The sequence below is a fragment of the Fundulus heteroclitus genome, unplaced genomic scaffold (assembly GCF_011125445.2).
Source record: "Fundulus heteroclitus isolate FHET01 unplaced genomic scaffold, MU-UCD_Fhet_4.1 scaffold_311, whole genome shotgun sequence".
Classification (NCBI taxonomy): domain Eukaryota; kingdom Metazoa; phylum Chordata; class Actinopteri; order Cyprinodontiformes; family Fundulidae; genus Fundulus; species Fundulus heteroclitus.
The window spans coordinates 3,654-28,889 of record NW_023396721.1 but is presented as its reverse complement, the minus strand read 5'-3'; the positions used below and the strand labels follow the sequence as shown (position 1 = coordinate 28,889).

The 25,236-nt window shown below is 44.7% G+C and overlaps 2 protein-coding genes across 2 annotated transcripts; one reads left to right on the top strand and one right to left on the bottom strand.

Annotated features, from left to right (window-relative positions):
• Positions 1-31: 31 nt before the first annotated feature.
• On the bottom strand, positions 32-13,229 carry LOC105923473 (serine/arginine-rich splicing factor 7). The gene is made up of 8 exons (XM_012859468.3): positions 13,092-13,229; positions 8,424-8,604; positions 8,172-8,351; positions 8,035-8,103; positions 7,864-7,962; positions 7,743-7,790; positions 7,590-7,634; positions 32-214 (listed from the first exon to the last, which is right to left on the bottom strand). The coding sequence occupies exons 1-8, from the start codon at positions 13,117-13,119 to the stop codon at positions 181-183; spliced, it is 684 nt and encodes a 227-aa protein (XP_012714922.1). The 5' UTR covers positions 13,120-13,229; the 3' UTR covers positions 32-180.
• A 270-nt stretch (positions 13,230-13,499) lies between these two features.
• Positions 13,500-15,929, top strand: LOC105923474 (gem (nuclear organelle) associated protein 6). Its single transcript, XM_012859470.3, has 2 exons — positions 13,500-14,080; positions 15,208-15,929. Exons 1-2 carry the CDS (start codon positions 13,950-13,952, stop codon positions 15,584-15,586), a joined length of 510 nt encoding a protein of 169 aa, XP_012714924.2. The 5' UTR covers positions 13,500-13,949; the 3' UTR covers positions 15,587-15,929.
• Positions 15,930-25,236: the final 9,307 nt, after the last annotated feature.

The following is a 25,236-nucleotide window of genomic DNA, read 5'->3' as shown; positions in this document are numbered from 1 at the left end:
GACCGGCTGACCCGACAGAACACGACTCAGGTTGAATCATGAAGCTTTATTAACAGATCAATGCAGGAAGAAAACTGCTGACAAAACAGGCCGAGCGGAAACCAAGAATCACTAATAACCAATAATCACAGCTGCTACACACAGGAAGTTCGTACAAAACATGGGAGAACAAACAGGAAGTCAGTTGTCAGCAGGAGTCCTGGAGGCCGAGCGACTGGAAGGAGAGAGAGAGAGACAGTATTATTATATTATTATTCATTATCATATTATTATAATTCATTATTATTATAAATATTAACCTAAAATCTGCCCCAGACGAGGCAACAACTGACACTGTATTAATCCCAAACAACAACCGGTTTGCAGCAGAGAAATATTCATTTAGTCGGGAAATTGCGCCCCTGGCGGTGAAGTGGTGAACTGCAGTCAGACTGCATCAAGGTTCCTCTGAGGTTTAATTTCTCTCCATCAGATTTAATCACAGAACCAGAACCACAGAGTTCTTCAGGCTGGAGACAAGATCTTTCAGATCACTAAAGATACCCAGAAGCAGTCTGCACCACCACGCTGCTCCCTGATGATCTCCAGGGTGGCGTTCCACAGATGAACACATAACTGACGGTGGAACTTTTGTGTGTAAGTGATCTCACCTTTCATTCTGTAATACTTTTGGAAATCCTAAATAGCCAAATATTGAATAAAATCCCTGCAAGGCCAGGTAGGTTTTTACATAGCACTGGGACATTTTTTTCAAGAAAAGAATATTTTATTGACTTTAGCCATTCGGGTTTACATCACACATAATGAGGCAAAAGCTGACAAAACAGGGTAAGAGGAGATGCATCTGGACCTTCTTTGGACTTGTTCTGCATAAACGTAGTTTAGATCCTGCAGACGGCGTCCCACAATCCCCTGCTCTGTCCTCTGTGCTAGGTCCTTCCTCTCCTGGACTGAGCAGCTCCCAGACCTCACAGTGATGCTGAGACATAAACGCTTTCTATTGTAGCTCTGTAGAAGTTCTTTAGCAGCTTAGTGGGAAGTTTCAGGTTCATGAGGAAGAAGAGCCGTTGTTGGGCCGTCTTCACCAGGTGGGAGGTGTTCACAGTCCAGGAGGTCAGAGGAGATGTGAATGCCCACGCCTCCACCACCTCCCCCTGTAAAGAGGGGGTGTTCAGTCCTCCTGGACCTCCTGGACCTCCTCTAGTCTATCATCACCTCCTTGGTCTGACTGGTGTTCAGGATCAGGTTGTTCCTGGAGCTCCACTGGGTCAGACTGCTGACCTCCTCCCTGTAGTGGGGCCCATCATTGGTGGAGATCAGACCCACTAGTGGATTCGTCCACTGACTTCTCCACTGTGTCTGTGGGGGGGGGGGACAGCAGAAGAGGTGAAGAGATCTGGGCTGAGGACACAGCCCTGTGGTGTTCCTGAGGATCAGTGGGGCAGATGTTCTCCATCCTCACCACCTGGGTCTGTTGGTGAGGAGGTCACTGATCCAGGAGCAGAGAGGTGGAGAACCCATGCTGTGGAGCTTCAGAGCCAGCATGTCTGGGAGCACCGTGCTGATGCTGAGGTCCATGAAGAACATCCTGACAGGTGATGTTCTGCTGCAGGTGAGACAGAGCTGAGTGCTAATGAGACAGCGTCCTCTGTGGAGACGTTCTAACCAGACAGTGTCCTCTGTGGAGACGTTCTAATGAGACAGTGTCCTCTGTGGAGACGTTCTAACCAGACAGTGTCCTCTGTGGAGACGTTCTAACCAGACAGTGTCCTCTGTGGAGACGTTCTAACCAGACGGCGTCCTCTCTGGAGACGTTCTAACCAGACAGCGTCCTCTGAGGAGACGTTCTAACCAGACAGCATCCTCTGTGGAGACGTTCTAACCAGACGGCGTCCTCTCTGGAGACGTTCTAACCAGACAGCGTCCTCTGAGGAGACGTTCTAACCAGACAGCATCCTCTGTGGAGACGTTCTAACCAGACAGTGTCCTCTGTGGAGACGTTCTAACCAGACGGCGTCCTCTCTGGAGACGTTCTAACCAGACAGCGTCCTCTGAGGAGACGTTCTAACCAGACAGCATCCTCTGTGGAGACGTTCTAACCAGACGGTGTTCTCTGTGGAGACGTTCTAACCATACAGCGTCCTCTGTGGAGACGTTCTAACCAGACAGTGTCCTCTGTGGAGACGTTCTAATGAGACAGTGTCCTCTGTGGAGACGTTCTAACCAGACACCGTCCTCTGAGGAGACGTTCTAACCATACAGCGTCCTCTGAGGAGACGTTCTAACCATACAGCGTCCTCTGAGGAGACGTTCTAACCAGACAGCGTCCTCTGTGGAGACGTTCTAACCATACAGCGTCCTCTGTGGAGACGTTCTAACCAGACGGCGTCCTCTGAGGAGACGTTCTAACCAGACAGCGTCCTCTGTGGAGACGTTCTAACCATACAGCGTCCTCTGAGGAGACGTTCTAACCAGACGGCATCCTCTGTGGAGACGTTCTAACCAGACAGCGTCCTCTGTGGAGACGTTCTAACCAGACGGCGTCCTCTGAGGAGACGTTCTAACCATACAGCGTCCTCTGTGGAGACGTTCTAACCATACAGCGTCCTCTGTGGAGACGTTCTAACCATACAGAGTCCTCTGAGGAGACGTTCTAACCAGACGGCATCCTCTGTGGAGACGTTCTAACCAGACAGCGTCCTCTGTGGAGACGTTCTAACCAGACGGCGTCCTCTGAGGAGACGTTCTAACCATACAGCGTCCTCTGTGGAGACGTTCTAACCATACAGCGTCCTCTGTGGAGACGTTCTAACCATACAGAGTCCTCTGAGGAGACGTTCTAACCAGACAGCGTCCTCTGTGGAGACGTTCTAACCAGACGGCGTCCTCTGAGGAGACGTTCTAACCATACAGCGTCCTCTGTGGAGACGTTCTAACCATACAGCGTCCTCTGTGGAGACGTTCTAACCATACAGAGTCCTCTGTGGAGACGTTCTAACCAGACAGCGTCCTCTGAGGAGACGTTCTAACCATACAGCGTCCTCTGTGGAGACGTTCTAACCATACAGAGTCCTCTGAGGAGACGTTCTAACCAGACGGTATCCTCTGTGGAGACATTCTAACCATACAGCGTCCTCTGAGGAGACGTTCTAACCAGACAGCGTCCTCTGTGGAGACGTTCTAACCATACAGCGTCCTCTGAGGAGACGTTCTAACCATACAGAGTCCTCTGAGGAGACGTTCTAACCAGACGGTATCCTCTGTGGAGACATTCTAACCATACAGCGTCCTCTGTGGAGACGTTCTAACCAGACAGCGTCCTCTGTGGAGACGTTCTAACCATACAGCGTCCTCTGAGGAGACGTTCTAACCAGACAGCGTCCTCTGAGGAGACGTTCTAACCAGACAGCGTCCTCTGAGGAGACGTTCTAACCAGACAGCGTCCTCTGAGGAGACGTTCTAACCAGACAGCGTCCTCTGTGGAGACGTTCTAACCATACAGCGTCCTCTGAGGAGACGTTCTAACCAGACGGCGTCCTCTGAGGAGACGTTCTAACCAGACAGCGTCCTCTGAGGAGACGTTCTAACCAGACAGCGTCCTCTGAGGAGACGTTCTAACCAGACGGCATCCTCTGTGGAGAGGTTCTAACCAGACGGCGTCCTCTGAGGAGACGTTCTAACCAGACGGCGTCCTCTGAGGAGACGTTCTAACCAGACGGCGTTCTCTGTGGAGACGTTCTAATCAGACAGCGTCCTCTATGGAGACGTTCTAACCAGACAGCGTCCTCTGTGGAGACGTTCTAACCAGACGGCGTCCTCTGAGGAGACGTTCTAACCATACAGCGTCCTCTGAGGAGACGTTCTAACCAGACAGCGTCCTCTGTGGAGACGTTCTAACCAGACAGCGTCCTCTGAGGAGACGTTCTAACCAGACAGCGTCCTCTGTGGAGACGTTCTAACCATACAGCGTCCTCTGAGGAGACGTTCTAACCAGACAGCGTCCTCTGAGGAGACGTTCTAACCAGACAGCGTCCTCTGAGGAGACGTTCTAACCAGACAGCGTCCTCTGAGGAGACGTTCTAACCAGACAGCGTCCTCTGAGGAGACGTTCTAACCAGACAGCGTCCTCTGTGGAGACGTTCTAACCATACAGCGTCCTCTGAGGAGACGTTCTAACCAGACGGCGTCCTCTGAGGAGACGTTCTAACCAGACGGCGTCCTCTGAGGAGACGTTCTAACCAGACAGCGTCCTCTGAGGAGACGTTCTAACCAGACAGTGTCCTCTGAGGAGACGTTCTAACCAGACGGCATCCTCTGTGGAGAGGTTCTAACCAGACGGCGTCCTCTGAGGAGACGTTCTAACCAGACAGCGTCCTCTGAGGAGACGTTCTAACCATACAGCGTCCTCTGTGGAGACGTTCTAACCAGACGGCGTCCTCTGAGGAGACGTTCTAACCAGACAGCGTCCTCTGAGGAGACGTTCTAACCAGACAGCGTCCTCTGTGGAGACGTTCTAACCAGACGGCGTCCTCTGAGGAGACGTTCTAACCAGACGGCGTTCTCTGAGGAGACGTTCTAACCATACAGTGTCCTCCGTGGAGACGTTCTAACCAGACAGCGTCCTCTATGGAGACGTTCTAACCATACAGCGTCCTCTGAGGAGACGTTCTAACCAGACGGCGTTCTCTGAGGAGACGTTCTAACCAGACGGCGTCCTCTATGGAGACGTTCTAACCAGACGGCGTCCTCTGAGGAGACGTTCTAACCAGACAGCATCCTCTATGGAGACGTTCTAACCAGACAGCGTCCTCCGTGGAGACGTTCTAACCAGACGGCGTCCTCCGTGGAGATGTTGTCCCTGTAGGTGAACTGCAGGCTGTCCAGACTTAGACAACTTTGTCATTTTATATCCACAGAGTGCGTACTAGGGCTGTGCATAAAAATCGATATAAAGATTAATATCGATATTTTTAAAAACGATTTAATATCGATATTCTGGCTTTCAATATCGATATACCTCCCAACCTCTAGGGGGCGTTATTACAGCGCAACCATTACAGTTCACAGCGAAGGAGAGCAAGTGAGACGAATTTGTGGAACGGCCGACAGGATTTTAGAAGCTCCTTTGTCCCTAAAATCAGATGTTTGGGCACATTTTTGGTTTCTGTGACACGTTAAATGCATTGAAGCAAATGCACTTTATTTTCCTGTTAATATGTCTGTGATCAATAAATAGAACATAAACATAATATTTGGCTGATTTTGGTGATTGAATCACTGAGCATTAATTCAAAGTAATAAATATCGATATTGGAATCAAAGCAAGCTGAGCTGTGTATCGAGAATCGTATCGAATCGGCTCATCCTAGATGATACCCAGCCCTAGTGCGTACAGAACAAAACGTCCAGCAGGGACGGCGTCCTTGATGGACTTTAGGAGGATCCTCTGGAAGCTCTTCATGATGACGGGGGTCAGAGCGATGGGACGATGGTCACTGAGGCAGGAGATGGTTGGTTTCTGGTGGACAAGAACGATTATGGAGGATTTCAGACAGGCAGGAAGCGTGGAGAGCTGCAGGGAGAGGATGAAGATGTCCAGATGTTCTGCTAGCTGGTCAGAACATGATCTAAGCGTCTGGGCTCCATGTCTGGACCTGCAGCCTGGTTGGTGGTGACCTTCTTCAGGGAGGAGGTCCCTGGTGGAGCTGCAGGAGGAGAGGCTGATGGTTCTCCTGTGGCTGGGGGAGATGTTCAGGCTCCCTGCAGGGTCAAAGAAGCTGTTGAAGGTGTCAGGGAGAACCGGTGATTATCAGCCGCTGGTCGGCCCTGATGGTTCTGATGCCTCTTCACATGTTGCGTGGATTGTTGCTGCTGAAGTGGTCCTCCATGCACGTTTGTGGTTATTTAATGAATTCAGCTTTAATCAATAAGAAAATAAAAACATAAATTGTCGTCTGGATCACTGTGTATGGGGGCGGCCATTACTGCCCATATATGGGCAGTAATGGCCGCCTGACATCACATCCTGTGACGTGGATAAGCGGAGAGCCGACGGCAGTTCGCCGCGCGTTAGCAGCTGTAGGAGCCGTTCTAAAAAGCTGCTATCATCAACGATTATTTAGGATTTCCAGATTTCACCAGTGAAATTCTGAGAGCTATTGCTGAAGCAACAATGCTCACATGCATGGCAGCTGGATGTAACAATACATCGGGTAAAAGTGGAAAAACATTAGTTTTTATTCATTGATACGACACACTTAGAAAGAATGCTCACTGCTGTGAATCCCACTTATTTTATGCAACTTTGGTTTTATTTTTTCTAAAGTCGCTTGTAAATTTCATGAGTTGCAGGTTGCAGTTTTTTTTGGGCTTGTTTCTGAAAGTGAAGTCGATTGTTTGGGCTCTAAACTAAGTGACGGTGAAATATCCCTCCGCCTCATAACGCTGCAGCTCACCCTGACAGCAGCTCATCCTGACAGCAGCTCATCCTGACAGCAGCTCATCCTGACAGCAGCTCACCCTGACAGGAGCTCATCCTGACAGCAGCTCATCCTGACAGCAGCTCACGCTGACAGCAGCTCATCCTGACAGCAGCTCACGCTGACAGCAGCTCATCCTGACAGCAGCTCACCCTGACAGCAGCTCATGCTGACAGCAGAAAGTAAACTCAGAAAGAGCCGCTCTGACCGTATTTTCTGCAGTTTATGCTGTAATAACTGATGATAACTGCTGAAAGTAGATCAGACGGTGCAGATCACCATTTAGAGCAGAGATTGGTTCTAAAGATGAGTTTTATACTCATCGCATAACATTGCAGAACCCAACCCATAAACCGTACTTTAATGCTCATTTGTTGTCTTTTTATGTCTCTAAAATGTAAAATTAGTATTACTTTAAATTTAAATGCTTAATGCCATGTCTATCTTTGTTTAAGGGGTTAAAAATATATTTTGGCCTGAAAACAGATATTTATTTACAAGGGGACAGATCGGACATTGGGACTTGCTCTACAGCCGATAACGTGACCTGACGTCACAAACTGGGAGGAGGCAGAACTGTTCTTCACCAAGATGGCTGCCCCCATAAAAGGACCTTCAAATGAAAATTACTCTTAATTAATAAGCTTATTTATTGAACAGAATGTAATAATTTTATACTTAAAGTACTTTCAGCAGTTTGAATTCTTATTTTGACCGGACTTCTCCTTTAAAGGACACCATGTCTGCGCTCTGCGGTTCCACGTTTTATCACCTTCGCCTCATTACCTGCACCACCGCCATCTTGGATGGGTCTCTCCTGCTCTAGGCTGGCATGGCAGCGAGGGAGCAACTTTACCGTATTTACTGCAGCTGATGACTGTGATAACCAGCGGATTTATTTCTATTACTCATAAGATATGCTTAAGTAATTAAGTGAAAAATCAGCTAAATGTGCCAATTTTGTATCCCATTAATCGTCAGAATAATGGATTATTATAAGAATAACAGCCTTCTGTAGCGCATCTGCTTCAAGGTTGGATGTGTTGTGCTTTCAAAGGTTCTGCTAACCTTTATTATAACAACAATCAGAACCCAAACCTAAAGTCTTACCTTCTGGCCTGAGATCCGGAATGAGAACGACCCATCGACCCTGACCTGCACACACAAAACCATCGTGACTGCAGCAGCTGCAGACATAAACGCCTACTGAGCGCGCTCAGAACATCCACGCTCACCGAGCGCGCTCATAACATCCACGCTCACCTGCTGCGGCGCTTGGATACGGACCGGGACCTGGACCTGGACCGGGACCTGCAGGGCAAAACAAAGCGTGCTTACAGGGGGCCGTGACGGCATCATAAATCGTCCTCGCACCCAAACCCACCTGGACCTCCCAGGGGAGCCGGACCGGAACCTTCTGGGCGAGCCGGACCTGGATCTTCTGGGCGAGCTGGACCTGGATCGACGAGGAGAGGACCTGGATCTGATGACACCACAGAGGTTAGAGCGTGAGCCGGCCGCTCCGGCGCCGGACCGACGGGTCGGCAGAATTTACCTCCTCCCTCGGCTCCGGCTGCGACTCCTGCTGCGGGAGTAGCGCCTCCCACGGGACCGGGACCGGGACCTGAAGCGGATCACGTGGTGAGAAGCGCGGCAGACAGGTGACGGGGTGTTAGGGCGGGGCTGCAGTACCTGCTCCTGTGGCCGCGCCGGCCGTAGCGGTGGCAGTCGTAGGCGTAATGACCTTTCTGTCCGCATTCGTAGCACTTGTCGTCTGGATCGAACGGTCGGCGCGGCGGCGGCCTCTCGTAGCGAGACCGCCGGGGCATCCCGTTGGACGGTTCGACCCGGACCCGGCTGCCGCAGATCACCCTGAAAGATGCCAACATGGGTCAGTCAGCAGGACTCCCTGAGCTCACCTGCCATCGTGTGCGTGATACCGACTTCCCGTCCAGCCCTCGCACCGCGTCCTCGGCGTCTCTGGAGTCCTCAAACTCCACGAAGGCGAAGCCCGGAGGGTTCCTGGCGATCCAGACTGTTCTGAGGGGCCCGTAGTACCCGAAGGCTCGCTCCAGCTCTGCCTTTCCTGCCCCCGTCCCCAAGTTCCCCACGTACACCTTTGATTCTGTGGAAGACGAGCAAACGGGTCAGAGGACGGAGACGGCACCGCTGGTTCAGATGCTCCAGCCGGCTGCAAACGCCACACAACACCGGACCAGGAGGAGCAGTGGCGGATACAGGCGGGGGGGGGGGGGGGTTCACCCCCTTTTGGAGACCAAAATTATTTTTTTAGAGCAGGCGGGCATTGGGCGGAAGCTGTACATTTTTTTTCTTTTTTAACCTCTGAGTGGCCACAGTTCTATTAGTACTATCTTTGATGTGCCAATCAAACAATTAAACCAATCAAATCAACATCTGAAGGCAACATGCTAGCCAATTACAGCTGGAGAGGGGCGGGTCGCTTGGTCAGACATTCAAAGCCTTCAGAGAGAAGCCAGCGCGGCGCGGCTGTGATCACCGTCTGTGTCGGCAGTGGAGGATGGATATTCAGTCTGATTATCAAATAATTACAAGAAGAGACAAAGAAGCAAGCGAGAGCGAGCTGGAAGCAGCGCTATTAATTTCTGTTTGAAATGTCAGCACTGAAGTCAACACTGGAGTAAACATTTAGCTAGGAGGGTTAGCTAGACAGCTAGGAGGGTTAGCTAGACAGCTAGGAGGGTTAGCTAGAAAGCTAAGAGGGTTAGCTAGACAGCTAAGAGGGTTAGCTAGAAAGCTAGGAGGGTTAGCTAGACAGCTAAGAGGGTTAGCTAGAAACCTAGGAGGGTTAGCTAGGACAGCTAGGAGGGTTAGCTAGACAGCTAGGAGGGTTAGCTAGACAGCTAGGAGGGTTAGCTAGAAACCTAGGAGGGTTAGCTAGAAACCTAGGAGGGTCAGCTAGAGAGCTAGGAGGGTTCGCTAGACAGCTAGGAGGGTTAGCTAGACAGCTAGGAGGGTTAGCTAGAAACCTAGGAGGGTTAGCTAGAGAGCTAGGAGGGTTCGCTAGACAGCTAGGAGGGTTAGCTAGACAGCTAAGAGGGTTAGCTAGAAAGCTAGGAGGGTTAGCTAGACAGCTAAGAGGGTTAGCTAGACAGCTAGGAGGGTTAGCTAGACAGCTAAGAGGGTTAGCTAGACAGCTAGGAGGGTTAGCTAGACAGCTAGGAGGGTTAGCTAGACAGCTAAGAGGGTTAGCTAGAAACCTAGGAGGGTTAGCTAGAAACCTAGGAGGGTTAGCTAGACAGCTAGGAGGGTTAGCTAGACAGCTAGGAGGGTTAGCTAGAAACCTAGGAGGGTTAGCTAGACAGCTAAGAGCAGAAGCAAGCAGGAAAACTGCCAAACTGAAGAAACTTGGGTTACTTCAGGTAGAAGGAAACTTTGTTCTAATCCTTGTTCTCATAGCTGCTGTAATTACAGAACCTCTGCTACTATGAATTTTTATTTCAGTCAGTGTTCAGCCTGACACCATTGCTCATGTTTATGTATGCTAATGCTTGACTTTTGAGTCAAGACAGCTCTACAGGTTGCTGTATCTGTTAGATTCCATCCCAAATCAGCATAAAACCTGACCAACTTAAAATAAAAAAACAAGCCCAAATCTCAAGCTCTCTCATGTTAACAGCACAGAAGTATGAAACACATGAGAACATGCCACAATGTACACAAAATGTACAATCAATCAACCAAATAACACACAAGATCACTTTAACAATCATGATATATCAACTGGGGAAAAAAAACTTTTATCAATAGCTTCCCAACATGATTAATAAATCTACCTTAATATAAACGTAATTTCTCTAACAGGATATAGATCAAGCAAACATTTTCACACAGCCATGAAATATTTTTAAGTTGATCAGTAGAACTCAACACCTCTTGGGCGTTTACATTGACCAATACAATTTCATAGTGACACTTGATTAACCATTATTCTTTTCTTGTTTTATTATAACAATCAATATTATTCATTATAACTATTATTCATTGATGATGTCAGATTTGACTCATTTAAAAAATAAATTGACCAGTAAAATGAGTTCAATGAGATGGCATTTTATTAAAAGGGTTTAAGTTTTGTTCCAGACATGACAACTATTTTGATATATATTTTGTTAGTAATTCTTTTTAAAAGCCCAACAAATGTGAAAACCTTCCCAAATTTTTACAACCTGCCCATAAGCTATTTTAGTTCCAGCTCATTGTGTTCAAAAGAAGCCTAATTGGGTGGAAACCTGCCTAATTTGGTAACACTGAATACACTATTTCTTTTTGTTAGATTTTGGGATTTTATTGAGAGTTAATTGAGTTTCTTAGTTTCTTTCATTGAGAGTTTATTTTATTGAGAGTTTCTTAGCACTGTAGGAGTTGTCACAGAGCCACTGTTCAGCCTGAAGCATGTAAAATGCTTTTTTCCCCTTTTTTTTTTAAAGGGTTAGGGTCAGAGCTCAGATCTCGCGTTAATACAACGTGACGCGATTAAAACTATTTCCAAGCATTTTGCATATGATGAACGATGAGAGTGAGAAAGAGATCTTTACATCATATAAAGATGATCCACCATCAGGATCAACATTCAGGCAGGAAGTGAAGTTGTGGCACACAAAGTGGTCATCATCAGTGGAAAAACCCAGCTCTCTCCCTGAAATTCTAAGGATAACAAATATGAAGGTCTACCCAAACATTTCTATGATTCTTCACCTTCTGTCAGTTCTACCTGTTAGCAGTGCTTCTGTGGAACGTGCTAACTCTGGCCTTAAAGCAGTGAAAACTTTGCTGAGGTCGACTATGGGAGAGGAAATGTTTGTGGCTTTGCTACTTATGTATGTCCACAAGGACATTTATTTAGACATCAACAAAATTATAGACATATTTGCCCAGAAGCATCCTAGAAGGTTGACATTCATAAACCCATTATCATCGTCATCATAAAGTTGAAGGTGTTGTAGAAGAGAACAATATTCTTTGTCAAGTCTTACTGTTCTATTATAGGCTTATGGCTTAACTTCACCGTACATGTTCATTGGTTTAACTTACTTTAAAGTATTTTTTCTCTCAACATAGTTTATCTTGTTAAAATATATTGGTAAAATATATATATATTCAAAACTCCTTTATCACTTGAACCACACCAAACTATTCTTAATTCCTTGGGTCTCTTTATGTAATTTTTTTCTTAATATAGTTTATCTGGATAAAATATATTGTTAAAATACATGTATATTAAAAAATCCTTTATCACTTGAACCATACCAAACTATTCTTAAGTCCTTGGGTCTTTTTATTTCATTTTATTAAATAAATATTTCTGGAAATAAAGAAAATCTTTGATTAATTGTTAATAAGAATATTTTTTTCTTCAAACTACTTTTTAAACTTGTGCATGCTGTAAAAACCAAGAAATTTTGGCTTAAAATCCTTTTTCAATTAAAATAATGTAATCATGCTAATTCCACTTATGTTGATCCATTAAAATTATTATCAATTCAAAAACCCTTAGATTAATATTTAGGATAGCGTGAAAGAGTAAAGATGGCAGTCTTTGGTCGTTTAGCCTCACATTGTCTTGACATGACTCTAAGGTGCGCAGCCCTGAGGAGTGTTTCTACCCAGCATGCCCTGCTGACAGGATGCCAGGTAACACGCAGGAAGTCTTTAACCTGAGAAAGGTTCTGTTTTACCGGGTCAAAACCAACATCTTGGACTCATCAGTGCAGGAAAAAGCCTGGAAAGAACTCCTCCCTGGGACCACCAGGAGGACTGGAGGAACTATTCAGAACCATCTAAGCAGGCGGAGAACGGAACCAGGTCTCGTCTGACCCACCAGACTCAAAACAGAACCACGAGAAACACAAAAACCCCAATCCTGTCGTTTGGATCCGGACTTGGGTTCTCGGGATTCTCTTAGTCAGAACTTTTTCAGCTGCTGGTGCAGATCTGTGTGGATCAGCTGTGAAACGTTCAGAATCCACCAGGATCAGAAACCCGCTTACAGACACCGACAGAACCGGCACCGCTGGGCTCCACAGAGAGAACCGGCAAAGCCTTTCCAGCCAATTTACTAAGGGTGCTGAAATTTACACGCAGCACGTAAACGCACCATCGTGGTCCATCTGCAGAAGCTGGACTGAAGCTTAGAATGAGACGGAACCGCTGCAGCAGCGATGGAGAACTCCACCCAGAACACCTGTGCTACAGCACAACTACAGTAATAACGCGTGTGCGCTTAGCGGGGAGCTGAGCGGCTGTAATCTCCGCGCTGCCGCCAGGTGGCAGTATCCTCCGACCTGTTAGCGGGACACCGGACCAGACTCCGCAGCAATTCCCGCTAATTTAACTACTTCCTTCCGCCAATCAACCTCAGAGATCAACACTTCTAAACACATAAGACAAACATGACCGACAACACCTGAGGACACGTGCGGCAGGTACAGCAGTGACGTCACATTGGAGCATTAGCCGTTAGCTCCGCTCACAGCTCACCGGTTGCAATAACTGTCCTGAACTATCCGGTGGGAGCGTACCGGGAGGTCCTACGGGCCGGTACCGACAGCGGTTAAAGCTACAGCGACTTACCTCCTCCGTAACGCCCGGAACGGGACATTCTGACACGGAACCGTTCTGATCGATCCGCGATCAGGTTAGCTCTCCTGCTAGCTGCTCGCTGACCCTGCGCCGGAAACAAAGCAGGGGGTTTCCGGTTGGACTTCCAGCGTAAAAGCTTGGTTAGAATTAGCTTTTTAGAACCTGGAGCTGTAGCCTTCCAGTAATTAATAATAATAATAATAATAATTAATTATTATTATTATTATTATTATTATTACCAAGTAGTCTTTTACACGGACGAGGAACTGCTTTGGTGACCTGGTGCCGCGTCTAGGCAAACATGTTGACATGAACAAATAATGTGAAATAAACTAATGCAAGCTGCAACTTTTAATGTGAAAGGTCCGTTTTGCTCCGTTAGAGGACTAACTGCCATAATTATGTTTAAATATGTGTAATAAGTCCGATTTAATCAGCTCTGTCCATTCAAATTGGTTTTAAACCTCATCCTGTTCAGGTGGGAGGATTTTAACCTGTGTCCCTTGGATCGGATTAATTCCGGTTGTGTCCGGTTAACCTGGTTCAGGAAGCTGAATGTTTATGGGCAGGCATTAGTCGGTGCAGCGCTCATGTCCCTGGACTGTGGGAGGCAGCCGGAGTACCCGGAGAGAACCCAGCCAGGCGGGAGAACCAGAGGAGCCTCCTGGCTGGTCCAGCTCGTTGCTGCTGCTTGTCTCGGCCTGCAGGGGGCAGCAGAGGCTACGTGGACTATAAAGCGGAACTTTGAGTTTGCCGTGTTTCCCCCGGACTGCTGCACAGCTGGTGCAGCGGCGGCAGCGACGGTGTTCAGTTGAGGCTTGACGATCGATTATTGATCGGAGGACCATAATGCAGTGCGACTGGCTTCATTCAGGTCCGCAGCTGTGGCTCAGGTGCGTCCACAGACAGGTGAGGCTGAGGACGGGGAAGCAGGAGGAGCACCGCGGGTGGCTGCTGACCGTGGACCCGGTGTCCCACAGGTGAGACAGCTCCAGATAAATATTTTACCTAAAAAGATTAAATCATACCGCCACCGTAAATAAATGGCGAATCGCCAGTTTTCGTTCTTTAAACAACCATGGTGTTTATTTTTACTTAATGTAATTTTATTATCTCGCGTTATTGAATTTGTTTGATGTAATTTCACTTTAAAATTGTCTCAAAGCACCAAGTCGTGTTTTTCACGTCAGTTTATTGAGTTTTACCTGAACGCGTTTAGCAGCCAGTTCTGCTGATGACGTAACAAATGAAATAAAAATAGCAGATGTCTTATTAGTTTTTGCTTATTTTTTGTAACAAAAAGCAACAGTGTCACGTCACGGTGCTATCATTAATGAAAAACACAACATGCGTGTGCCGTTCGTCCTGCAACTGGTGGGTTGCTGGTTCAACGCCCCCTCCGACTGTCGTCAGCCGGCTCCAGGCCCCTCAAACAATCCATTGTTTAAATTTTAATGACTCCCATCATTTTTGGTGTCATGGCAGAGGCTCAAGTCCGTGACGTCACCCGCTGCTCCTGGTTTGGACGCTTGTCACCTGCGCACGCGGCCCCTTACGTTCACCTCCACCAGGTGCTCACTTCATAGAGTACACTGCGTAGGGCTTAGTGTGAGAAGCTTAGATCTGCTTCCAGGCTGATAGACAAAGATTAGAGTCAAAACCAGCGAGATCTCTGGATTATGTTGGGTTTTATTAACCCAACATAATCCAGTAATTTTTATATATATATATATATATATATATATATATATATATATATATATATATATAGATATATATATATATATATATATATATATATATATATATATATATATATATATATATATATATATATATATATTTATTTCAGTCGTGTAATACGAACACGAGGCAGAGAGGAACTAAATGCTTGTGTGGTACCGGGTCTGCAGAGGAACTTGCAGAATTGATTTAATTCAGCCTTACTGGGGTTTTTCCAGCAGGAACGGCCTGCTGCAGCTTTAGATCAGATTTAGGTCCATACTTTGACTAGGCCACTCTAAAACTGTCCCTGGTCCAACACGCCTGACTGGGCTGTGCAGAGCCCTGCTGATGTCTGGACTGACGTGGTTCTGCTTCTCTCCAGCGTGGTGCTGCTGAGCTTCAGGGAGGACGGAGCTTCGGTGCGTGTGGTTATGGGTCACGCTGTGAAACACGTGGAGGTTCTGCAGGAGCCGGACCAGGACATGGCCGAGCGCCTCCGCTCCTTCTTCCATGCCCCCAACACCGTGAGTTTGGACCCTGAGGAGCTGCTGAGGAGAAGACTGGCGGTCTGCAGGTGGCTCCAGAAGAACCGGCTTCCTGTGGAGGAGGACGGAGACGAGCTGAGGGTGGCCGGGGTTCTGACCATTAAGGCTCCGTACCGACCCGAGGACTGCTGCAGCTCCAACCAGATCATCCTGGACCGAATCCAGAGACTGGTCCGGCTCCAGCCCGACCCGCATCTAGAGACCATCCAGGACTAACTGGAATCACATCCACTAACTGATTCACGTCTTACTAGAACCTAATGGAGATACTGGTCCAGATTCAGCCGGAACCACAGAATGAGCCACAGTAATTCTGGCTCCGTCTGAATCTTTCAGTCCAGCTAAGGGGGACATGCATCAGGAGTGATGCAGTCTAATTATTTAGCAAAGGGCGATTAATGGACTCTAGACAGATTCATCAGAGGTTCTTCTGAACAGAACCGGTTGGAAACGGGAACATCAGCCGACCGGCAGCTTCAGAGGCGCGTCTGATGTGAAGAAGTGTCCAATCAGTGTTCCTCGTTAAGGTCCAATAAATCTATTCTGACTGAAAACTAAAGCGTCGTCATGTTTTACCTGCTGCAGCGCCCCCTGTGGGTGCTGGTGCTTCACTGCAGGACTTAAACAGGATTCAATTTTCAGTTCAATGTTATGACAACGCAATGAAATCATCCACACAGATTGGCTAGAAAGTTATTACAATGTCAAAGTTATTAAATCAAAAAACCTTCAGTCTGTCAGATACTGAGAAAAATTAAGATTAAAGAAACTGAACTATGTAGCTCACAGTCTGAACCTCCATCTAAAGACAAAGTGGACCTTCTAGAACCTGGAGAACATTTCCAGGATTAAAGGACTGATGTCTCAGCAGGATCTGAAAAACTAATCCATGTTTATCTTTAGTAGAACTGATCACTGAGAACATGGACCCGGTTCTGAAGTCCTTCCACTAAGACTAAGAACGTAGAGAACATGGACCCGGTTCTGAAGTCCTCACTAAGACTAAGAACGTAGAGAACATGGACCCGGTTCTGAAGTCCTCACTAAGACTAAGAACGTAGAGAACATGGACCCGGTTCTGAAGTCCTCACTAAGACTAAGAACGTAGAGAACATGGACCCGGTTCTGAAGTCCTTCCACTAAGACTGAGAACGTAGAGAACATGGACCCGGTTCTGAAGTCCTTCCACTAAGACTAAGAACGTAGAGAACATGGACCCGGTTCTAGTGAGGAGCTCTGAGGTATTTTCAGGTAAACATGGAGAATACTGACAAAGCATCCCGTCGGCGGCCAGAAGAATAAAAGGAATTAAAAGATCCGGTTCATTAAAAGTCTAAAAGTCAAAACTAAAATTTTAAGATCAGTTGTGACTGACAGTCGATGTAAATAAATCGAGTGTGATGTGAATTCTTCTGTTCCTGATTAAAGCCTCGCTGCAGCGTTCTGGACCCACTGGATGACGGCTGGTTTGTTAAAACAAAGAAGAGAGTTACAATAATCTAAATGAGAGGAAATAAAAGTAATTATCTAATCATCTCCAGGTTAGAATGGGAATCAGGGACAGCGACGGGTCAAAAAAAGCACCAAGGTTTCTCAGGCACACATTTTTAAAGCTGCTAAAAATCTTCCCAAGGTGGTGATGTACAAAAGAAACAAAAGTGGCCTAGACCGCGCCCTGAGGAACGCCAGGTAACAGGTGAGACTTCAGAATTATTATTCACAAACATGGAAATCCTTCTGTTGTTCAGATACTCATTTGTTGTCGGTGTAACAGAATTTTATGAGGACTATAAACACAGAAGGGCGAATACTGGACGTGCTATCAAGAGACGGATTCATACTTACCCTGAAATAATCAACGTTTTTCACAGAAACCTTTAAAATCTGTTACAGTGCTCTGTTGTAAATCCAGGTACCAGCGGCGTTGGGTTGGTACATTATTACTGATGGTCTCGCTTTTTTTTCTCGTGTTCACAAGATTAGAAAACTCTGCAGCACTAATTTAATCATATCATTAAACGACGAGATCAGCTCCTTTAAATGCAATCTGTAGATTTCCACAAACGCTTACGACACGATCTGCTAAACAGCAATATGTCTTCATTTTAGGAGGAGATATTTGTGCATTATGGGAGCAACTTCATTTAGAACGGACAGACGGTGAATTTTAAAAGAATCAGCATCACTGACAATCAATGATTTGGCTGAAAAACAGAGAAATTCTCAGCAGTATTCTGATTTATAATTCACCTTTGGGAAATCACCTTCTGACGCTGACTGTCTACATTAAAATACAACAGTGGTGAGAAAAATGAACATTAATAACTTTCAGCTAATTTATGCTAAGAGCGAAAGAAAAAACTACGTTTAAATATGCTGTTTAAAATGAAATGTGTCAGCAGCTCGATGCAGAAGATCATCAATGTAAATGTTCATATCTCCAAGAATTAAACATTCTGAAGTTTAATAACTGGATAAAAACTCTGAAAATTCATAAAACGCGCATGCAGGACCAGGACGGTGTTAAAAGTTCAGAAGCCTCGGACACAGGAGGATTTGTTAACCTGTCGACTGGAAAATAAAACACGAGCATTATTAATGTTCTTGTTTATGATCTCTGAGAAGAAAGATTCTCTTGCATTTTTCAGTTATACAGGACTGTCTCAGAAAATTAGAATATTGTGATAAAGTTCTTTATTTTCTGTAATGCAATTAAAAAACATGAAATGTCATACATTCTGGATTCATTACAAATCAACTGAAATATCGCAAGCCTTTTATTGTTTTAATATCGCTGATTATGGCTTACAGCTTAAGAAACCCAAATATCTCATCTCAAAATATTAGAATATGGTGAAAAAGTATACTAGTAGGCTATTCAGCTAATCACTTGAATCGTCTAATTAACTGGAAACACTGCAGGGTTTCCTGAGCCTTGAAAAACCCTCAGCTTGTTTCAGTAAACTAAATCACAAGTATGGTAGTGGTTAAGAGACAACATCAGATTCTCCCAGTAACTGGTGTACTGACCATGGCATTACTGTCCTTGATTGGCCTGCCAATTCCCCTGACCTGAACCCCATAGAGAATTTGTGGGCTATTGTGAAGAAGAAGCTGAAAGACACCAGAGCCAACAATGCAAATGAGCTAAAGGCCGCTATTGAAGCATCCTGGGCATCCATAACACCTCAGCAATGCCACAGGCTGACTGCCTCCATGCCACGCCGCATTCATGCACTAATCTGTGCAACCAAGTACTGAGTGCATTAATGGACATTTTCAAATGTTTGATTTTGTTTTGCTGTTAGATTTTTTTTTTACTTGGTCTGAGGAAATATTCTAATATTTTAAAATAGGATTTTTGAGTTTTCTTCAGCTGTACGCCATAATCAGCGATATTAAAACAATAAAAGGCTTGCGATATTTCAGTTGATTTGTAATGAATCCAGAATGTATGACATTTCATGTTTCTTAATTGCATTACAGAAAATAAAGAACTTTATCACAATATTCTAATTTTCTGAGACAGTCCTGTAAGTTATATCTGTAAAGTCTCTCTTTATAGATGTCGTAGTGAACCTGGAGTCTGTTCTTTCTCCACCTGCGTTCAGCTTTTCCACATTCCCTTTTTTCACTTCTAACTGCTGGAGCATTTCTCCAAGGAGATTTTTTCTTCCCAGAAACAACTTTCACTTTAACTGGAGCAATGCAGTTAATGATGTCTGAGACTTTAAAATGAAAGTTATCTACTAGCTCATCTACTGAGTTGCAGCCCAAGGTTGAAGTAGCAGAGTAAGCTTGAATAAAATTTTCTGTGGCATTGTCCTTAAAGGTTCGTTTTCTTACGATGTCCCTTTGGCTAAATGAGTCACTGGAAATGATGCATTCAAAGGTAACGGAGAAGTGATCGGATAAGGCAACATCAGTTACATTGACCTGTGACATTTTTTGACCTTTAGTGATGATCAAGTCTAAAATATGTCCCTGTTTGTGTGTTGGCTGTTTAACATGCTGACTTAAACCAAAGTTTCTAAGTGTGTCACACAGTTCTTTTGCACTTCTGTCTTCAGGGTTGTCATCGTGAAAGTTGAAGTCTCCCACAATAATTAAACAGTCATAATCAACACATATCAGACAGGAGGTCACTGAAATCATTAAAAAAGTTTGATGTGGACTTAGGAGGCCTGTAAACATTCAGAAACATAGTTCGTACCGGGCTCTTTACCTGGAGAGCCAAATGTTCAAAAGAGTCAAATTTTCCTAAAAACACCTTTTTACACTTTAGTTAATCATTAAACAATGTTTCTACTCCTCCACCTTTCCTTTGCTGTCTGCTCTCACAAAGAAAATTGTAGTTTGGAGGAGTCGACTCCAGCAGAATGGCTGCTTCATTAAATTCATGTAACCATGTTTCTGTTAAAAACATCAAGATTGTTGTCAATAATGAAGTCTCTGATTAAAAGTGATTTTCCTGACAGAGATCTAATATTTAATAAAGCCAGTTTATATGACTTAGTGGTTGATGACGTCTCTGTGGCAGGTTGCATCTGACAGTTTATGGCTTTAAAACTATGATGGTTTATTCCTGTTATGCTCTTAGCTTTGTTCTTTCTGCCACATACCAGCACAGACATGTCGTAGCTACCGACAGACGCTGATGCTGGGAACTACCACATCTGATAAGGATGCTGATATATTGCAATTATCTCCCATCAGCCCACGCCTGTGCTGGAGGTCACTGTGTCTGATTTTCTAACCACCAGGGACCACTGCACATCACAGCCAATCAGAAGGTCCTCAGCACAGGCATCACAGCCAATCAGAAGGTCCTCAGCACAGACATGTTCGTCTTCCTTGATACGTGTAGAAGTTATGGAGGACCTTACCAGGGTGTCTGTCAGGAGAAGATGTCACTTGTAAACCAATTTTAAAAACGTTTTCCATATTGTTGGTAAAGTTGGTCTGCTGGATCACTGGAGAACTGAATTTATGTATTTTCTTATACCTGTTTCCTGTTTGGAGGTTTAAGGAGGTTTTTCTTCTAATTACAAACGCGTTTCCCAATAAAACTGAGCATGTCTGCACGTCTCATGCATGGAAAAGTTATTCAGAGTCAGTTCAGAGTCAGAGTCAGTAAGTTCAGAGTCTAGTGTTATGTCATCTTGACTATTGCTCTACAGTGTGGACATCTGCTGCCAGGGGTGAACTTAAAAAGCTGCAGGTTATTCCAAAAAAAGGGGGAAAAAACAAAGCAACTGGACTTGTTTTCCGTAGTTGAAGACGTTTCGCTTCCTCTCCAGGAAGCTTTCTCAATTCAAAAAGTCTGGAGTAATGATGAGTACCAAGCTTTATACTACTGCCAAACAAAGGCCTGTAATGGCTTAGATAACATGCAGATTCAACCGAAACAGGACCACCCCTTAGTAATGGGCGGTCGTTAAAACCATTAAGCCAGCGGAATGGACCGAAACTGGTCCACTCCTCTGTAACGAGGAGTCGTTAGGGTCGTTATTGGCTTGGCTTAAAGGAACGATGTTTTAATCACCTGAATGAGGGTGAGAGTTAAGGTGACGATTGGCTGGAATTAATCCTATAGCTGTGTTGTAAGTTTTTGAGAGTTGGAACCTAAGGCCTCCTCCTCTGTTTAAGGTTGGTCTTTCTCTCTTAACGTAGATGGCTTCCTTCACACCCCTTTCAAACCATCTGTCGTCTTTGTCCAAAATGTGAACATGTTGGTCCTCACAGAGTGTCCTCTGTCCCTGAGGTGGACAGCAGAGTCTTGTCCTGAGGAGGTAGCTCTCCTGTGTTGAGCCATGCGTCTGTGGAGAGGCTGTTTGGTTTCTCCAATATAAAGATCAGAACATTCCTCACTGACTGAACTGCAGACACCACTCCGCTGCAGGTTGTTCAGAACCAGGCAGTACGGCTGGTACTGGGCTGCCACATTAGATCTAATGTCAACCAGATGCATTCCTGCCTTTCCTGGCTTACGGTTGAGAACAAGTTGCTTTTTAATACACTTATCCTGTTTAAGTCAGTCATGAGCAGTAATGTTCCTGCTTTTATACATTCACAAATTGTTTATAGTAATTCTGTTCATGATCACAACACTAGAGGTTCCTGTAATGGGCAGCTTGTTTTACCAGGTCCAAAAACCAATGCACTAAAGAAATCCTTTATATATAGATCATTACACCTTTGGAATAATCTACCTCACTACATCCGCTACACTGATAGTAAATTATCTTTTAAAAAGAATCTGAGACTCCATTTGATGCACTGAAGTGTTTTTGTTTTATTGGCTGTTTTATTTTACTTGTTCTTTTGTACTTCCTATAGTAATTTTTAAGAAATTACATTTTTGGAAATGTTTATATTTGTAACTGTTTTTTACTGTATGTTTTTAATGTGGACACCAGGAAGACTAGCTGTTTGCCATGGCAACAGCTAATGGGGATCCTTAATAAAATTACAATTACAAATTACATTATATCGTACACTTTCATGTAGATTATGAAGGAACAAAGACTTAGTCCTGGAGAATTACATCCCTGAGAATAAACATTCCTTAAACGATAGACATAATCTGTGGGTGTTTCATTTTCCTGTTGAATAACGCTGAAAGCATCAAGAGTTATTGAAGTCTTGATCCTGTTACACAGAATATTCTTCTCTTAAAGCTTTGCAAAGAGCTGAATAACTGTCACAAATCTCTGGAGGAAGAGCTTTAATGAAAACATGAACGCTTCTAGCTGTTCTCCAAATAAGTTTTAGTTTCTCACGAGATGAGGGAGACGGCAGGTCAAAGAGATAATTATGAAAAAGAGACAGCGTTCGACTTCCTGCAGATAATTATGAATGTTGGGATCATGATTATCTGGGTCGAACTGTTCTATTTCACAAGCAAGAGACTCAAGTTGGTAAATACAGATGCCGTGATTATCAGGTGGATCTGGACCTCCTGGGAAGTCAAATCGTTTATGTTCATGACCTGATGGTCTGTGAACTAACATTTGATGTAAGGAAGAATGTTCCTGATCTAACAGAGTTTTCCAAGGTGTGAACTCTGACATGTGGTGGGGGTTTAGGTTGGTGTGGACCACCTGTGTGACTCTTCTGGCCCTTAGGGGGCGCCACAGAGTCAGGACAGGTGGTGGAATGAGTCAGGTGTGATGTCTGCTCATCCCTCCAATCTGAACCACCTGTGTCTGCAGAGTTTTTTACCTGGTGCTCTTTGGGGTGTCCACTGCAGCAGGGTGGAGCAGGGCTTCATCGTGGACAGTCTGACTTCCAGCATCTCCCATGGAGGCTGTGGAAGTACTTCCTGTGAACTCAAAGTTTAGAGGCTCTGTTCTAAGTTTTGGAAAGACTGGTTCTGTTCTAGGTGCTGCGTTAGAAACTGCAGAGCTGTTCTGTGATTCTACCTCCTGCAAAGAGTCAACCTGCTGAGGTTGATCGTATAAAGATTTCACCTGAAGGGTGGAGGACGTACGTCTCTGGTGAGACGCAGATCCGCTGACCTTGTGAGCTTCCAGCTCCTCAGTCTCAGGTTCAGCTTCCTCCATCCTCTCCTCGGCCTCAGAGAGCTCACCTCCTGCAGCGCTCACTCTGTGCAAGGACAGTCTGCCTGCAGCTGAGAATATTCTCCATCTTCTAGCTGTGACTTACGCTGATATAACAACGTAAGATGTTTCAAAACCTCTTGAATCTGAGCCCTTTTACTCCTAATGAAATTAATTAGTTCCTTAAACTTTCCCTTACATGCAGCAAGGTTCAAACTAAACTACTCCAACAATAACAACCTTCTGCGTCTCTACGTCTGCAAAGTCAACCACTGGTGCAGCGTCAGACGTGAGAAGTTATCTTGTTAGCAGAAAACAACAAACAATAGAAATGATGAAAAAGCTTTCAAAATAACAGAAGATATAGTCTGTGCATGCTTAGCTATGCGTTTATGTTTAAACACACATTTTGCAAATACTTATTGTGTGTTCAACATGCGGCTTATGACGACACTGTTCTTTCAGTGTTAAGATACTAAATGTTTAATTATAAACTCTGTAGCGACTGCTTGACCTTTCTTTACAATTTAGTAGCATTTTGCACAAGGCTTGACCTATTTAGGAGTTACTAGCATTTTAAGCTTATGCTTCTCACCGTTCTTTTAAGGGAAATTAGCGAAACTTTAGCTTTATGAGCACCCCCCCCCCCCTTTACACACAAACAGGATGGGATCTCAGATTAATAAAGAGGATTAACTCAGATAATCTGTTCTACACAACACAAAATAAACTCTGAAAAACATCTGTTTAGGCGAATATGCAGAGGGTCTTAGGTTAGATATTTGAGCATCTAACTCCTCTTAGGACTGAAAGTTAATTTTGAAAATGCGAAATTTTGGACTTTAAGAATTATGATTATACAAACAATATATAAATCACACGTCTGGACTCAGATGTGCACCAAAAGTTTGGTCCCAACAGTAAAATTAACTTTACAGTTAAATCAAAATTCACTGTTTGTTACACCAAAAACGTCATTGATTAAAGCATTTCAATTTGCTTTTTGTAATATAGTTATCATTCGCTGAGAAAATTTTGGAGCTAACTTTTTTTTTTTAGAAGTCTAAAATGTGATATTCTCATATGTCTGCAGTGCAAACTGTTTATTGACGCCCACCCAGGGACGCTACTGTGTTGTGCCATGGCTTTAAGTTATTTAATGTTTAATAAATAACTCTCAGTCTGTTAGGTATTGTCTGCTGAATATCAGCCCAAACAGCTGATATTAGGACAATAGTAGAAAGGAATGATTTGAGATCGACATTAATCTTCCCTATTAATGATGTACTAATGCTTTTAGCACTATAACAATGGCGGAGCTTAACGAGACAAACGTTATATTTAAACAAAATGTAGTTTGCGTTTACTACGGCCGTAGCACTAATGTTACTCAGGAGATTCTCAGTGATCCGGGTCATCGCTACAGCAAACAGGCTTAACTCGGAGGAAACCAGACTTTGGTTCAGTTCTTTCTAAAAACGTTTCAATACTTATCCAGGACTCCTGGTTGGGACGCTGGAATTAAGAAGCCTTACGTTCCCTGAATGGTTCACAGGTTAATACTTAAATAATTAACTGGCCTCCTCACATGAGGTCTGAAGAAAAAGTGTCGTCATGCTGATGCTGTTTTCCAGCGTATACTAATTTCTGGGTGACTAAATGAATGAGCACATCTAAATCACAGGCAGAGATGCTCCATTAAAACTCCACACTAGCTTTAACGTTTAGCAAAGGATTACACAAATTAATAAACCATAACAATTCCCTTCTCAGTCCAATTAACGCTGCCAAAGATCCGGATCTGAACCTAAAGGAACCGTCATAAAAACGATGAGAGGTGAAGTGATGGGACCCGTATGGACAGAAACCAAACGGCATGCTCAGAAATAAAGACAGGCTCCCAGCTCAGAGGCAAAACATTTATTCCCTTCTTTGTTTACATCAACAACAACAATAACAAACATCAGGTCCACCAGAACCAACATCAGTACCTCTTAGGATCTGGGTCAGTACCTTTAGGCTGTGATCCACAGTTCCCACAGCCTCTGTTAAGCGTCAAGTCCAACCAGTTGTGATCTGGTTCTATCGGGTCCAATTAGTTCTGAACATCATTCCATCAGGTGCCATTTGGATCTGATCCGGTTCTATCGGGTCCAATTAGTTCTGAACACATTCCATCAGGTTGCCATTGGATCTGATCCGGTTCTCTCCAGGTCCCAGCTTACAGACGAGGACAGAAATGACCACAAAGAAGAAAAGTTTTCCAAATTATGTAGTAGGGAGCACACCATTTGGAATCCAGTT